Source organism: Rhinoderma darwinii, chromosome 2 (genome assembly GCF_050947455.1).
Source record: "Rhinoderma darwinii isolate aRhiDar2 chromosome 2, aRhiDar2.hap1, whole genome shotgun sequence".
NCBI classification, from domain to species: domain Eukaryota; kingdom Metazoa; phylum Chordata; class Amphibia; order Anura; family Rhinodermatidae; genus Rhinoderma; species Rhinoderma darwinii.
Window position 1 is genome coordinate 246,595,057 of NC_134688.1, and position 16,631 is coordinate 246,611,687.

The 16,631-nt window shown below is 41.7% G+C and overlaps 1 protein-coding gene across 2 annotated transcripts in view; it reads left to right on the forward strand.

Moving 5' to 3' along the window:
- The window catches only part of AP2B1 (adaptor related protein complex 2 subunit beta 1), a 111,415-nt gene that overhangs the window by 16,798 nt on the left and 77,986 nt on the right, over window positions 1-16,631 (forward strand). For both annotated transcript variants that reach the window (XM_075853011.1, XM_075853012.1), the window contains exons 4-5: window positions 7,180-7,315; window positions 11,082-11,327. In XM_075853011.1, coding sequence (XP_075709126.1) covers window positions 7,180-7,315; window positions 11,082-11,327 — 382 coding nt within the window. The remainder of the gene's footprint in view (window positions 1-7,179; window positions 7,316-11,081; window positions 11,328-16,631) is intronic.

A 16,631-nucleotide genomic window follows, 5' to 3' on the forward strand; every position in this document is an offset into this window, starting at 1 on the left:
GGTCCAAACAGTAGTTTATTACCACATATGGGGTATTTACGTAATCAGGAGAAATTGTTTTACAAATGTTGGGGCGCTTTTTCTCCTTTATTCCTTGTAAAAATTAAAAATGGCTACCTTTTTTCAGAAAAAAAAGTAGATTTTCATCTTCACATACTAATTCAAATAAATTTAGCAAAAAAACTGTGGGTTCAAAATGCTAACTATACCCATAGATAAATTCCTTGAGGGGTATAGTTTCCAAAATGGGGTCACTATTGGGGGGTTTCCACGGTTTTCATCCCTCCAGTGCATTGCAAACGCGACATGGCACTGAAAACTATTCCAGCAAAATCAGAAATCCAAAATCCAAATGGTGCTCCTTCTCTTCTGAGGCCTGCTGTGGGTCCAAACAGCAATTTATTACCACATATGGGGTATTGCTATAATCGGAAGACATTGCTTTACATATGTTGGGGTGTTTTTTCTACTTTATTCCTTGTAAAAATTTAAATTTCCTAAGTTTTTCACAAAAAAAGTAGGTTTTCACTTTCACATACTAATTCAAATAAATTTAGCAAAAAAACTGTGGGTTCAAAATGCTAACTATAGCCATAGATAAATTCCTTGAGGGGTATAGTTTCCAAAATGGGGTCACTTTTGGGGTGTTTCCACTGTTTTGGCAGCACAAGGCCTCCTCACACCTGACATGGTACCTAAAATATATTCTAATAAAATAGAGGCCCAAAATCCACTAGGTGCTCCTTTGCTTCTGAGGCCTGTGTTTCAGTCCATGACCGCGCTAGGGCCACATGTGGGGTATTTCTAAAAACTGCAGAATCTGGGCAATAAATATTGAGTTGCATTTCTTGGGTAAAACCTTCTGTGGTATAGAAAAAATTTATTACAAATGAATTTTTGAAGAAAAAAAATGAAATTTGTAAATTTCACCTCTACTTTGCTTTAATTCCTGTGAAACGCCTAAAGGGCTAAAATACTTTGTGAATGCTGTTTTGATTACTTTGAGGGGTGCAGTTTTCAAAATGGGGTGATTTATGGTGACTTTCTAATATATAAGGCCCTCAAAGCCACTTCCGAACTGAACTGGTCCCTGAAAAAATAGCCTTTTGAAATTTTCTTGAAAATATGAGAAATTGCTGCTAAAGTTCTAAGCGTTGTAACGTCCTAGAAAAATAAAAGGATGTTCAAAAAACGACGCAAACATAAAGTAGACATATGGGAAATATAAACTAGTATGTATTTTGTGTGGTATTACTATCTGTTTTACAAGTAAATACATTAAAATTTCGAAAAATGCTAATTTTTGCTAATTTTCTCTAAATCTTGGCGTTTCTTACAAATAAATATTGAATTTAACGACAAAATTTTTTCAGTATCATAAAGTACAACATGTCACGAGAAAACAATCCCAGAATCGCTTGGATAGGTAAAAGCATTCTGGAGTTATTACCACATAAAGTGACACATGTCAGATTTGCAAAAATGGGGCTGGTCCTGAAGGCCAAAACAGGCTTAGACACTAAGGGGTTAAAATATGGCGATACAAAAACAAATAGAAAAATGTAGAAAAAAAGTGTTTTTTTACTGTGTAAAAGTAGTAAAACATAAAAAAAACTAGATAAGTTTAGTATCGCCGCCGTCATAACGGCCTGCTGAATAAAGTTATTACATTATTTATACCAGACGGTAAAAGGCGTAAATTTGAGACGCACAAAAGTGGCAAAATGTCAGTTTTTTTTCCTATTACCCCACCAAAAAGTTAACAAAATGTAATCAATAAATTATAAGTACCGCAAAATAGTGCTATTAAAAATTACAAGATGTCCCGCAAAAAACAAGTCCCTATACAGCTATGTCGACGGAAAAACTAAAAAGTTATAGCTGTTTGAATGCGAAGATGGAAATACGGTTCTTAAAAAATTGCTTGTTCATTAACCCTTTCATGCCGACAATCTGTAGATTCACATCCTATTCGCATATACCCCGTGCAACGATGACGTGAATCTGCAGACCTCTGCTTCTGCCGGTATAGCGCTGGGGAGATCGCTCTGACGCCGGTGGTGTCAGTGTCCGCAGCTCCCCAGCATTCTGTTCTCTGACAGCCAAACCGATTGGTTCGACTACAGAGAATATGATCGCCATTTTTAACTGTTTCCCGACCGCACACAGTAAATTCACGTCGGTGCTTGCTGGGCTCTGTGCAGCGCCGACGTGAATTCACAGTGGGTATTAAAAGTGCGAACCGGGTGTCTGAGTAGTGCTGACACCCGGATCGCGCTGTTAAATCCTGTTAATGTCCCGATCATGTGATCGCAGGGAAAGTTTGTTGTAGCAACAAACTGGAAAGTTTATTTCTACAACAAACTTTCCCGGGGACCGATTGCGGGTGCTGCCGTCGGTTGCATGTCAAAACCGGAGGCCATACAACGGCCTCCGGGTCTGCCATGCACGGAAGTATATGAGGACTTGCCGGATGCTGGTCCTCATAGGCTTCCTGTCAGTGTGACTCTCAGCTACACACACACCCGTTTATAACACGTTACACTACCTAGGTAGTGTAATGTATTATAGCAGCAATCAGTGCTGCAGGTCTTCAAGTAAAGAAAGCAAAAAAAAAAAAAAGTTATAAAAATGTTTTATAAAAGTGTAAAAACCAAAAATGCTTTTTTCCTATAATAAGTCTTTCAAATTAAAACGTTAAAGTACACATATTTGGTATCTCCGGGTTCGTAACGACCCAAACTATAATAAGATTTTTCCCGCACGGTGAACACCGCAACATTTTTTTTGAAAACAATTCCAGCATCACTATTTTGTTTGGTCATCACCCCTCCCAAAATATAGAATAAAAAGTGATCAAAAAGTCACATGTACCCCAAAACAGTACCAATAAAAACTACAACCCATCCCGCAAAAAACAAGCCCTTACACAGCTTTTTTGACTGAAAAATAAAAGTTATGGCGCTCAGAATATGGTGACACAAAAAATAAAATAATTTTATCAAAAAGTGATTTTATTGCGCAAATTCCACAAAACATAAACAAAACTATATACATATGGTATCGCTGTAATCGTATAGACCCGCAGAATAAAGTAAAATGTCATTTATAGCGCACGGTGAACGCTGCAAAAAAAGAAAAAACATTGTCAAAATGTATGTTTTTATTTTTGTCACTTTGCTTGCCAAAAGATCAAATAAAAAGTGATGTACCCTAAAATTGTACCAATGAAAACTACAGATTGTAACGTAACAAATAAGCCCTCGCACGTCTCCGGTGGAGAAAAAATAAAGTCTGGTGCTCAGAATATAGCGACAGAAATTGTGTAGAGCGTTCCAAAAGCGGATAAGATTGGGCACCATTTATCAGTGCGACACCGGCCACATATCTATGAATTATTATTTACCCCATTATTATACCCTCTTATTATGCCCTGATGTACTCCGCACAGATTACATATGCCCCCACATTATAAACTGAAGTACCAGCAAAACCCCAAACAGAAATATTACCAAGCAAAATCTGCGCTCCAAAAGCCAAATGCCGCTCCCTCCCTTCTGAGTTCTGCCATGAGTCCAAACAGCAGTTTATTATTACATATGGGGTATTGCCGTAATCGGGAGAAGTTTTTGGGTGCTTTTTATTCTATATTCCTTGTAAAAATTTACATTTTTATATTTTTTCAGAAAAAAAGTAGATTTTAATTTTCACAGACTAACTCCAATAAATATAGTAAAAGGCCTGTCGGGTCAAGATGCTAACTATACCCCTAGATAAATGCCTTGAGGGGTGTAGTTTTCAAAACCATGTCACTTTTGGGGAGTTTCCACGGTTTTGGAACCACAAGACCTCTTCAAACTTGACATGGTGCCTAAAATATATTCTAAAAAAAGGAGGCCCCAAAATCCACTAGGTGCTTTTTTGCTTCGGAGGCCGGTGCTTCAGTCCATTAGGACACTAGGGCCACATGTGGGACGTTTCTAAAAACTGCAGTATTTGGGCAATAAATATTGAGTTGCGTTTCTCTGGTAAAACCTTCTGTGTTACAGAATTTTTTTTATTACATAGGAATTTCGGCAAAAAAAATTACATTTGTAAACGTCACCTAAATGGTTAAAACACTTTGTGAATGCTGTTTTGAATACTTTGAGGGGTGCAGTTTTTAAAATGGGGTGATTTATGGGGTCTATCTAGTACATAAGGCCCTCAAAGCCACTTCAGAACTGAACGGATCCTTGAAAAAAATTGCCTTTTGAAATTTTCTTGAAAATGTCAGAAATTGCTGCTAAAGTTCTAAGCCTTGTAACGTCCTATAAAAATAAAATAATGCTCAAAAAACAATGCAAACATAAAGCAGACGTATGGGGGATGTTAATTAGCAACAATTTTGTGTGGTATTACTATCTGTCTTACAAGCAGATACATTTAAAATGAGAAAAATCATAATTTTTGCAAATTTTAGTGTTTTTCACAAATAAGCAATGAATTTATTGACCAAATTTTGTCCACTAAAATAAAGTACAATATGTCAAGAGAAAACAATCTCCGAATCGCTTGGATAGGCAAAAGCATTCCAGAGTTATTACCACATAAAATGACACATGTCAGATTTGAAAAAATGGTGCTGGTCCCCAATGGCCAAAATGACATTGGTCCTGAAAGGGTTAAAGGGGTATTCCCGTCTTGAAGATCATACTTCAATAGGTTCCTTATGTAAATTAATAAAACTTAGCGATTACCCTTATTTATTTTTTTTACACCGTTTCTGAGATATTCCTCCTCTTGGATCTGATGTCCTTTTCTTTGTATATTGTCTGTTTCCAATAGATGCGACCACCACCAGGATCCTGCAGCAGTGGCCGCGCATGCGCAGATGCGCCTTTACATCTTTCTATTTCTCTGGCCGGGTTCTCAGTAGCGCGCATTGGTCTCGCATGTGCAGAAACTCCTGGCCCGGCCACCTCTCTCCTTTACAATATAAGTGAATAGGACAGGTCTCAGCCCAGCCCCCCCTCCGCTATAGAAGTGAATAGGAACGGCTCCCTGGCATGTGAAGTAGCCGGAGAGCCGTCCACGGCACTGCCGAGACTACTATAGCAGAGCCCTTATCAGGGCTTTCACACTTGTGCTTGCTCCTAATCTCTGTTATCTCTATATGTAAATATAGAGATATCAGAATGAACTTTGGAGCAAACAAAAATAGTTTTTATTACTGTGGACAAATTTAGGAGACCGGAACACTGAACTGGAGAAAGAGGGGAGAGGACATTGTACTTTTACACAGCTCATAGAGAATGATAACGAGGGAGGAACGAGTAAACCTCCTGTTAGAAGTTATTTTGGCACTATGTTACTGTATAATCCCAATACTGCATGTAGCAGCATCGGGAGCATGCATGCTGATGCAAGTGGTGCTGTGATATTTTCACAGCGCCATCTGCTGGTTATGTGAATGGAAAGATCTTTGTACCGCCCACTCAAGCAGAAATGATAGGGAACAAGGTGTTGGACCTGTAGTGTGATTATGGGGGAAAGGTCAAACAATGGAGGGGTGTAATATATTTATTTTTGATAAATAAGATTTAGCTTATAAAAAAATAATAATTAAAGAGAGAAGATGGGAATAACCCTTTAAGGTTTAAAATACATTAAGGGGTTAAGTGTACATGCAGAGAATTTGGAGTATCAGAAAAACAAACCACAACTATAAAGTTATATTAAGAATTTATTGTGTTTAGAATTTGAACCTATTTAGAATAAAAAACAAAAACTATATATTATTCAATGGGGGAAATTCACAGAGTGACCATAATGAATAGCTATAACAAAAAACACCTCCAATTGTACCAGAATTTACTCCTCCAGTGTTGTGAGCCATTCGCTGAGGATTTCCTCCAGAAGACTTTTGCAGAAAGATTGCGTTTCAGGGAATTTTGTGGGATCGTTTAGTTGCCATTATTTAAAGCAGCACTATCGCTCTAACGTTGTTGGCCTGTACTTGAAGGGGTATTCCCATCTCTTTAATCCATTCTCATATGACCGCCAACCTAAATATGTATACTTTCCTATATACCTTGAGTGTCCAGTTGGCCAGATATTTCTCCACATCGAACCTGGACCCTTCTCTTTGACAGCTAACACAGTGGTCCTGCAGAGGTGGCCGCACTTGTGCAGTGTTCTCCCATTTCTTTGGCCAGGGTTGTGGGAGTGCGCCTGCTGGCGCAATCGCAGTAGCTCCTGACCCGGTCACTTATCAGCAGCTCCATCGAGGTCTTTGGACTGCACTAGCCCAGTAGCAGTACATTAGTGCTGCACACCAGGAGTACGCAAGTTCAGGGCAGTAGCATGACGAGATCATCACGTTGCCCTGAACTGTCAATCAGACTGAGGAGTACCGTCCCCCTCAGAGAGCAAAAAACGCGGAATTGGCAGGTAGCAGCGGACATGGCGTGCAGGTAAATGGGGAGACGGGAATACGCCTTTAAAATAGGTAATCAATGTTTGATCGGTGGGTTCCAACCCGGCGCTGTTCTGCAGTATGAAAGGGCCATGTCACTTCTTCAAGCACCGTGTTCACTTCATTGTACTGCTGTGCCTTGTACTGAAACTCATCCCATTCAAGGGAATAATAGGATGAATTGTATGACTTTGCAGGAACAATTGGTTTGATATTGCATTATTGCTGGTCCAAAATGAAAGAATAATCTGACTTTGGGTGTGCTCACGTCAGCGTTCGGTTTCCGTTGATGGGTTCAGTAAGACCATTCCGTTGAAGAAACCCACGAACGGAAAGGCAAACGGAAACCATAACTTCCGTTTGCATTACCATTGATTTCAATGGTAATGCTTCCGTTGCAAATGTTTTCCGTTTGTCTCCATTCCGTAAGGTTTCCGTTTTTTTTGCCGGAATAAATAGCGCAGTCAACTGTGCTATTTATTCCGTCAAAAACAACGGAACCCAACCTCTGATGTGAACATGCCCTTTATTGTGCTCTCTAGCCATTGTGTTACCATGGACCCTTTAAGTGAGCCATATTCTCTGCCAGCTGACCAGCCAATAAGGGCAATTGGCTCTAAGCAGGTGGATATGGTTGAATCCCTAAAGAAGTTTCTATTAAAACCATACATTAAAAAGACACTTCTCTTCTTTATTAACTGTAAGTGTTTTATGTATTGCAGTTCTTTGTTTCCGGACGTGGTGAATTGTATGCAAACAGACAACCTGGAGCTAAAGAAACTTGTGTATCTTTACCTGATGAACTATGCAAAGAGCCAGCCGGACATGGCTATTATGGCCGTGAACAGCTTTGTCAAGGTAGCCGCATTCTTCAACTATTTTTCCATTATGTCCATAAATTAAAATGATAATTGCATTGTTAGTTAGGTAATGTCCAATAAAAGGGTTGTGCAATTAGGACTATCCCTACTCATATTCCCTCTCAGAGTATATTGATGTCACATAGAGGGGTCCGTGTTCAGGATCCCCCTGTAGTAACCAGAGCGGAGAACTTTTATTAAATTGATAGGCATTCTATATGCATTTTAAAGGACGAGTGTCACGGAAAAAATTTTTTTGCTATCAATTTGCATTTAGTGTTTTATTATAAAATCTTTTATTTATGTGTGTGTTTGTGTTTTACTTTTTTCTTTTTTCTAACTTTTACTTCACTATGGGGGCTGCCATTTTGTTTTTCATCTCTGTATGTGTCGATTAACGCAAATACAGAGATGGAATACGGCAGCTACAGTGCATAGGAGTCAATGAAGGGGAGCCGTTCCATTGACTTTGCTCTATGGCTCTGTACTGCGCAGACGCAGGTCAGAGTCACACAGCAGAGCAGCTGTTTGCAGGGAGAGAGCAGGCGCCATCTTGAAGACAAGCTGCACTGCAGGTAAGATGTGCGTCTCTGCATGTCCCACTCTCTATCTCACAGACCCCCGCTCTCGTGACCCCCGACGGGCTCCCCCCTAACGCCCCCCCCCCTTGTATGAAGGACACATGATGAAACTGTACTGGGAAAGCCCTGAACGATAAATCTCTAGTTGTGCTGAGACTGTTTGGGGATGTGACTAATGAACCTCTCAGTCTCAGCACAATTAGAGAGATTTACCGTTCAGGGGTCTGGGAAAGCTGGGTGACCACCATTACCCCTCCTACTGGAGTGTGAGAGGTTCATTAGTGTCATCCCCAAACACTCCAGTAGGAGTAATGGTGGTCACCCAGCTTTCCCAGACCCCTGAACGATAAATCTCTCTAGTTGTGCTGAGACTGAGAGGTTCATTAGTCACATTCCCAAACAGTCTCAGCACAACTAGAGAGATTTATCGTTCAGGGGTCTGGGAAAGCTGGGTGACCACCATTACCCCTCCTACTGGAGTGTGAGAGGTTCATTAGTCACATCCCTAAACACTCCAGTATGAGGGGTAATGGTGGTCACCCAGCTTTCCCAGACGCAGATATAACCAGGAAAGGGCTGGATGGACGGGCTGAGGGTGCACAGGGTTTTTGGTGATCCCCCTCTGTCATATGATCGGACCTAGGTTACCGGTTCATCAGACGGGGTTCATGTAACTATAAATCTGTCCATAACAAGAGACAGTGCACTCAGGATAAGCCCTGCCCTCTTGCCGTAGTTGTGTGGTTCTGTCTGCAGTGATGGCGGTGGGTGGCTCTGACACCCGCCTCCCCCGTCGGGTCATCTCAGGACAGAAGGGGTGTCCGGATTGGAGAGACAGCGCCGCACCTGTCCTCAGGTTGTGTCTGGTATTGCAGTTCACCTCCATTGAAGTGAATAGGACAGAGCTGTAATACCATACACGACCTGAGGACAGGTGCGGCGCCATGTTTCCCTGGACGACCCCTTTAAGACTTTTCCCGTGTGTGTGTGTGTGTGTGTGTGGCAGAGCGGAGTGTGCACGGGTGCCGCTGATACTTCATAGCCGCTTATCAGCTGTTTTGAAGAATCAGCGGCGAGCACCCCCCCACACACACACAAATCCCCCAAACACGCAAAATCAAGTGTAATCAAGCGTTTTTTATGTGTTTTTTTTTTGCACGTAAAATGTGCAAAAAAAAAACATGTCAAATACACGGCGTGTGAACCGGTCAACTGAAAAGTCATTCACTTCACTTTCATCATTTTAAGGCTGGGTTCACACGACCTATTTTCAGGCGTAAACGAGGCGTTTTACGCCTCAATTTACGCCTGAAAAGACGGCTCCAATACGTCGGCAAACATCTGCCCATTCATTTGAATGGGTTTGCCGACGTACTGTGCCGACGACCTGTCATTTTACGCGTCGCTGTCAAAAGACGGCGCGTAAAATAACAGCCTCGGCGAAGAAGTGCAGGACACTTCTTGGGACGTAATTTGAGCCGTTTTTCATTAAATTCAATGAATTACGGCCGTAATTGACGCCTCGCAAAACGCGAGTACGAGCAATTACGTCTGAAATGACGGAGCTGTTTTCTCCTGAAAACAGCTCCGTCATTTCAGACGTAAATGCAGTTAGCGTGTGCACATACCCTAAGGGTATGTTCACACACAATGTTTTCAGCTGAAAAATCGGAAGCAGAACGCCTACAAGCATCTGCGCATTGGTTTCAATGGGAAATACGGCGTTCTGTTCCGACAGGGCGTTTTTTACGTGGTAGTTTTCCAAAAACGGCACATAAAAAGACGCCCGACCAAAATGAAGTGCACATCACTTCTTGGGACGTTTTTGGAGCCGTTTTTCATTGACTTTATAGAAAAACAGCTCCAAAAATGGCCGTTAAAAAAAGCGAGTTTGATTAAAAAATGGCTGAAAATCAGGAGCTGTTTTCCCTTTGTTTAGTAAGCGTGTGAACATACACTTAGCCTTTTGGTGGGTCCTATAACTTCTTACAGCTGCAGAATCACACCCAATATGGCTGCCGGACACGGCTTAGCAATTTGAAGACACCTTTTCCTGGCTTGTGAGAGGGGGGGTGAGGTTCCCTCCCACATTTACAGCAGCTGTGAGTCAGGTTGCTTTGCCTTATTCACCTTGCTGTAATTCTGGGAAGTGCTCCCCCTGGTGGCTAACATTGGAAAACATGTCAAATTATTATTGAATTTTTAATACTTTCCACCATACAGAAAAAAAAAAAAAATACAGCAAAAAAACTTAAAAAATATAATAGAAATAAGTAACGACACTTAAAAAAAAAAAAAAAAGGTTTAATTTGCGACACATTCCCTTTAAGGCTACGTTTGGCATAGGTTTGATGTATACTCCGGGAAAAGCTTTCGATGTGTACATTACATATACAGGTTGTGGCATCCGTTGCCCATAGGCTATAAGGTTATCCGTTTAATGGATACGTCAGGAAAAGCTATGGAAAAGCTCATGATGTATAGGTTTAACAGATGTCTGTGACAGGTGCCATAGAGTGGCATCAGTCACCCATAGGTTACTATGTTAAAAACCCCAAAAAATACACTTTTAACATATACTTTTTTTTTCACGGGATGGAATCCAAAAGGACACTTTTTTTTTTGTTGCCTCTGTCTGACAATGGAGACCTATGGAGCTTTCCCGACGTTCATGTTATTCTGCCTATCTAATTCAAGCTTTATTTATTATTTTATATATTTTTTTGTTACATTAGTGGGTGCTCCTACATTTGTTGAGCGCTCTCCCTTTCCCTTAACTTTTTTTTATGGGAGCTGTTAGTAAGCACACGTCCTGCTTCAATCTTGAAATAAAAACGAATTCCTCCGGTATAGGAGTCTATGTGAAAGTGTAACCTATTTAAAATATTTCAGAGGGAAAATGTAATCTTATTTGTTTTAGATAGGTAGACCAAACCGTGTGGTGCACTTTGAGCCGTATGTTCAGTTTGAAAATCCTCAGCATTTTCTAAAATCCACATGCCGTAGAAAATCCTATTTACATTTATTTTGGTATCTTTAGTATGGATTTTTGGTGCAGAGTCCTTGCTGAAAATCTGATATTTTTCTTTACTAAATTAACCTATGTACTGACCTAGAAGGGCACAATATTTTACAGAACAATTCTTGTAGCGACCCAACCATTGTGTTTTTTTTATTTTATAGGATTGTGAGGACCCAAACCCTTTGATTCGAGCTTTGGCTGTTCGTACCATGGGCTGCATTCGTGTAGATAAGATCACAGAGTACCTCTGCGAGCCTTTGCGCAAGTGCCTAAAGGATGAAGATCCATATGTGCGCAAGACAGCAGCCGTGTGTGTTGCCAAGCTTCATGACATCAATGCACAGATGGTGGAAGATCAGGGTTTCTTGGACTCCTTACGTGACCTCATAGCAGACTCCAACCCCATGGTAAGCTCTACCAGAGACCTCCGTTATTCTCCTTTTCTCTTATCTCTCATATTATTTAAAGAGAATCTGTCGGCAGTTTTGAGGCATTTAAAACTGCTGACGGCGCATTATAGGGGAAGTTGGATCACAGAAAAACCGACATTTAATCCCCCATGCCCCGCTGACGCACATGCTAATCTCTGTGTGACGGCTCTAGCAGCCAATGAGGAGACCGCTAAAGCTGTCACATTGTTAGTGCCCTATCTCCTATATAAGGAGATCGGCGCTGTTATGTAGGTGACAGTAATGCTTTTTATTTAGAAAAACGATCTATTTGAAACCACTTTATGAGCGATTTTTAGCTTTATGCTAATGAGTTTCTTAATGCCCAAGTGGGCGTGTTTTACTTTAGACCAAGTGGGCGTTGTACAGAGGAGTGTATGACTCTGACCAATCAGCGTCATGCACTTCTCTCCATTCATTTACACTGCACTAGCAATATAGTTATATCGTTCTGTGCAGCTACATACACAAACACTAACATTATTGTAGTGTCCTGATAATGAATATACATCACTACCAGCCAGGACGTGATGTGTATTCAGAATCCTGACACTTCTGAATCTTTTCTGTGAGATTCCAGCAAGGCAAGCGTAATCTCGTTTGAAATGACAGGTTACATCGCAATCTCGCGAGATTACGCTTGCCTTGCTGGAATCTCACAGAAAAGATTCAGAAGTGTCAGGATTCTGAATACACATCACGTCCTGGCTGGTAGTGATGTATATTCATTATCAGGACACTGTAGTAATGTTATAGTGTGTGTATGAAGCTGCACATAACGATATAACTATATCGCTAGTGCAGTGTAAATGAATGGAGAGAAGTGCATGACGCTGATTGGTCACTGATTGGTCAGCGTCATACACTCCTCTGTACAACACCCACTTGGTCTAACGTAAAAACACGCCCACTTGGGCATTAAGAAACTCATTAGCATAAAGCTAAAAATTGCTCATAAAGTGGCTTAAAATAGATAGTTTTTCGAAATAAAAAGCATTACTGTCACGTATATTATAGCACCGATCTCCTTATGTAGGAGATAGGGCACTTATAATGTGGTGACAGAGTCTCTTTAATTGTAATCTAGGTTGCATGTTCAAATAATCGGGATTTTGATTTAGGTCATAATCGCCCAGCCCTAGTTTGGCGGCCTCAAAACTGCTGACAGATTCCATTTTATACAGTTTTCGCAACTCTGTAATTTTAATTGAAATTGATAATGATCATGTTTTGGTGTGTGTCCTTTCCGTCTTGATTACAGAAGTTTCAGAATGCCCCATGTTGTCGTAATTGACAAAATGTTGCTACGGCCTAGTGGATGCACAGACTCCTTGGGGGACGGAGCAGAATGTTGGCTGCAAATTTCTAACTTTTTTTTTTTTGTCTGGCCTATTTGTGCGATTTGTCCAAATTTCAGACTATCCCTTTAATTTAGAAAACTATTTATTCATTTATTCAGACAATGAGTGAGAGGCTGTGCCCCACCTGAATGTTCATGTATGTATGTTGTGTTTTTTTTTTTGTTTTTTTTATAATTTACCCTTCCTATGTTTGTGATCACTTGATGTTCGTATTTAGCTGGTGCATTTACATTTGCTGCTCTGCCCCTTATGTTGTTCTTGTCTTTGTTTATCTTCCATAGAAATTGGTGTAATATTTCTGTGACGTCTCTACACGAGACGGCTTTATTGTGATACTGTTGGATTTAAGATAATTCTGTTCTTTACGCTAAGTAGACTGGAATAGGTTTTGGCACACTTGGCCTGTGGTTTCTGTTGTTTTGGCATGCATCTGTAGCTGGTTGCCTAGCAACGTGCTGTCTCTACTCTAGATGACTCTGCATGAAGTGATACTCAGGGTGAAGACAGTGTTTATTGGTTGCTTGGCAACTTGACTCGTTCCCTTTAGGTCATTCTATCCTGTTTAGAACTTAAATCCGTTTTTCTGCTTTAAAAAATAAGTCTTATGTAAACTTTGTTTTAGAATTAACTTAAAATTAAGGTCGCTTCATGTTAAAGAGCGAACAGATTTATAGGAAAATCTTCCCTCCTGCTAATAAATAGAAAATGTCATGCAGCTGACCATGTCAATGCACAAATCTGTACAGGGCTGTAAGTTTGGGGTGCATATTCCCAATATATAATTCTTGGGGGGTGGGGGGTTTGTAGATAACTTCTGGCATGTAAGGATGGGCTAGGGCTCCTGCTCTGGGTCTCCTATATACCATTGTTCTGCCGTTATTAACCGGCCAAACCTTGCTTAGGGGTCAGCTCACACCGAGTTTTTTTACGCGGTAACCGCGTCGGAAAACGCGCAAAAAAACAGCCGAAAATACCTCCCATTGATTTCAATGGAAGGCGGAGGCGTTTTTTCCCCGCGAGCAAAAAAAACATCTCGCGGGAAAAAGAAGCGACATGCCATATCTTCGGGCGTTTACGTCTCTGACCTCCCATTGACCTCAATAGGAGGCAGAGAAAGCGTATTTCGCTGAGTTTTTTGCCCATCGGCGCTCAATTGTCGCGGTGAAAGCTGGCGTGCCGTCAGAGCTAAATCTGCCTAAAAATTCCAAATGGAATTTTGAGGCAGATTTTCTGCCTGCAAAAAACTCTGTGTGAACCCAGCCTTAAACCGATAGCCTGGGTCTCAAAGGAAGGTTGGCAGACAAGGTTAAGGACACTGCCGCAGCTACGAAAAGACTTGTACTGGAGTGTCCTGAAGCATGATCTCCAATCTCTCCATCCCCTTAAGCCAGAGACACCAACGAAGGTGTACCTTAAAACAGATCTCCGATCAGTCACTGGGGCCATAACTGCTTGCTGCACCTACCTTACTGATAAACTGGGAGGTGAAGATAGATAAAGAACTTCTGCGCCAAAATCTTTGAGAACTGCAACAGGCCGAGACCCACATCTTGCAGGTAGATGATACTACTACACGTACAATGCCCAAAAATATCCTTAATAACAGAACTGTATGCCAGCAACCTCTCATTTATTTGTATTGTTTGCCCTGTCCCATATGGCTGCCACCTCAATTTACCTGTGGTTTATACCGGTCTATCAGATCCTGGGCAGTGTGTTTGCCTGTGGTGCACTACAACCTAGCTCCAGGGGCTTCTCCGTTATATCTGCCACATTTAGTACAGGACGCGAGGTGTCCTAGCTGCACTTACTCTCTTATTGGACTGCTCAAAGCTTGTAGTTTTGCTTCCTTCGGTTAATTTGGTTTGTTTGCAGACCTAATTTATATGGTGTACTTCTCGATTATTGCTATATTACGTGTATGGTTTACATGATATTAGATAATCTCAGGGAGTAACATGATTCCACTGTTAGAACTGTCTACTGCTATAATATGCTTAGACAACGAGATGATGATCTATATGTCATGGAATGTTAAGGGTCTGGGGTCTCTTAGAAATTTGAAAATATTGCCCTTGTATATTTGGTCCCGAACTCATGCAAATCGATTAAAAAAAAACATGGGTCCAGTGCGCAGCGCTGAAACACTGGCCGCGGGTCCTGCTACTGCCGGCAGTTCCCGCCACCAGGTTTGTTACCTTGTCCGGCGGACTGTCCCTCCTCCAGGCCGCTGGCGTCTGCTTGTGTCCCCTTCCTTGTGGCTGCACTGTTCTTAATAAAAAATGCCTCACCAATCACTGTTGCTCCCCAAGACTATTTAAGGCACATTCACCAGGTTCCTGAGCAATATTGGAACAACCTAGTGTTATTCAGCAAAGGTTCCTGTATGCATCTGATCCTGTCTGCCATTGCTATCAGTTATCAGCCTGTATCCAGTTATCCGTTACTACCCTGTATCCTGTTTGCTCTTGCTATCCGTTATCAGCCTGTATCTGGTTATCCATTACCAGCCTGTATCCAGTCCGCTGTTGCTATCTTTAGTCAGCCTGTACCAGTCCGTATCTAGTCTGCTGTTGCTATCAGTTATCTGCCAGTGTCTAGCTACCTGCCTGTGTCCTGCTATCCGCTGTCCCTCCATGACCAGTGTTCTGTTATCAGCTTCCATTCAGCTGCCCGCTGTCATTCTGACTCCAATTTTTGGTGACAAGCCTGAAGCATCCACCCATCAAGGTACCATCTGCGAGTGCCTGTTTCTGGTCTGTGTGGCATGCAGCTACTCCGCAGGGACCACCTCTAAAGGTAGCAACCTGGTAGCCTCCCTGCAGGGAAGACCAGATGCCTGCATTGGCGTTAAAGGGTGAAAACTGAGGAGTCTACTTAGATAACACCATGGCCCTAAACCAAACCTGTAGAGTAGCCCAGTTGGTCCACAAACCTGCTGGTCGTTACAAGCCCATAGGATTTTAAACCACAATTGGTAATAACCCTTAAAAATAAATGCCAAAAACTACTATTAAAATAAATAAGACCCGTAGAAACAATAATTAGTGGATATTAAATTGGCCACGGCCATCTTTATTAAAGATCAACTATTAAAGATCAAGTAAACAATAAAAATTCATCAAATTATTTAAAATACTTCAACTTATTATTCACATCGTAGTTCAGCCATTAACTTAGACTAAACTGAGTTACGAACTACCTGTCCATGCGCCAAGGTGAGTGACTTGCCCCAATTTCTAATAATAGATAGAACCCTAAGGGAGGGAGGGCAGTGAGCACAGAAGCCAGCTGTCCTAAAGGGTTTGAAGATGACCGCTCCCAACCCCAGGACCCTTCTAATAGGTGGGTCGCATGGACTTACTAATCCAATGGCCCACCTGTAACTGGGCAGAGGATATGGCTTAAAGGGGTTTTCCACCTTCTGACAACTGATGACCTATCCACTGGATAGGTTATCAGTACATGATCTTTGGGAGTCCGACACCCGAACCCCGCACAGATCAGCTGGGCCGATACCCCCGTGCATTAGACGTACATGCCGGAAGCACTTCTCTCCGGCCACATAAAAGCGGTGGAGCTGCAGTACTGCTTCTCTGCCCCTATTCAAGTGAATAGGAGTGGACATGCAGTTCTGCAGCACGGCCGCTATGCTATGTACGGAGCCAACTGCTTCCGGGCTCCGTACATAGCTATTACATTGAGAAAAAAAGTGCTTGCAAGTGCGTGAAAAACACATGCCACACGCAAAGCACACTGATGCAAAACGCAAAGCACACGGACAGATTTACGCTCATGTGAATGTATCCTAACTATTTTACACCTCACGGCTCATTTTCCTATTGCCTATTCACTTGCTCAACTGCTTTGTATGGGAGTCCTCAATCTGAAGCTGAACCCC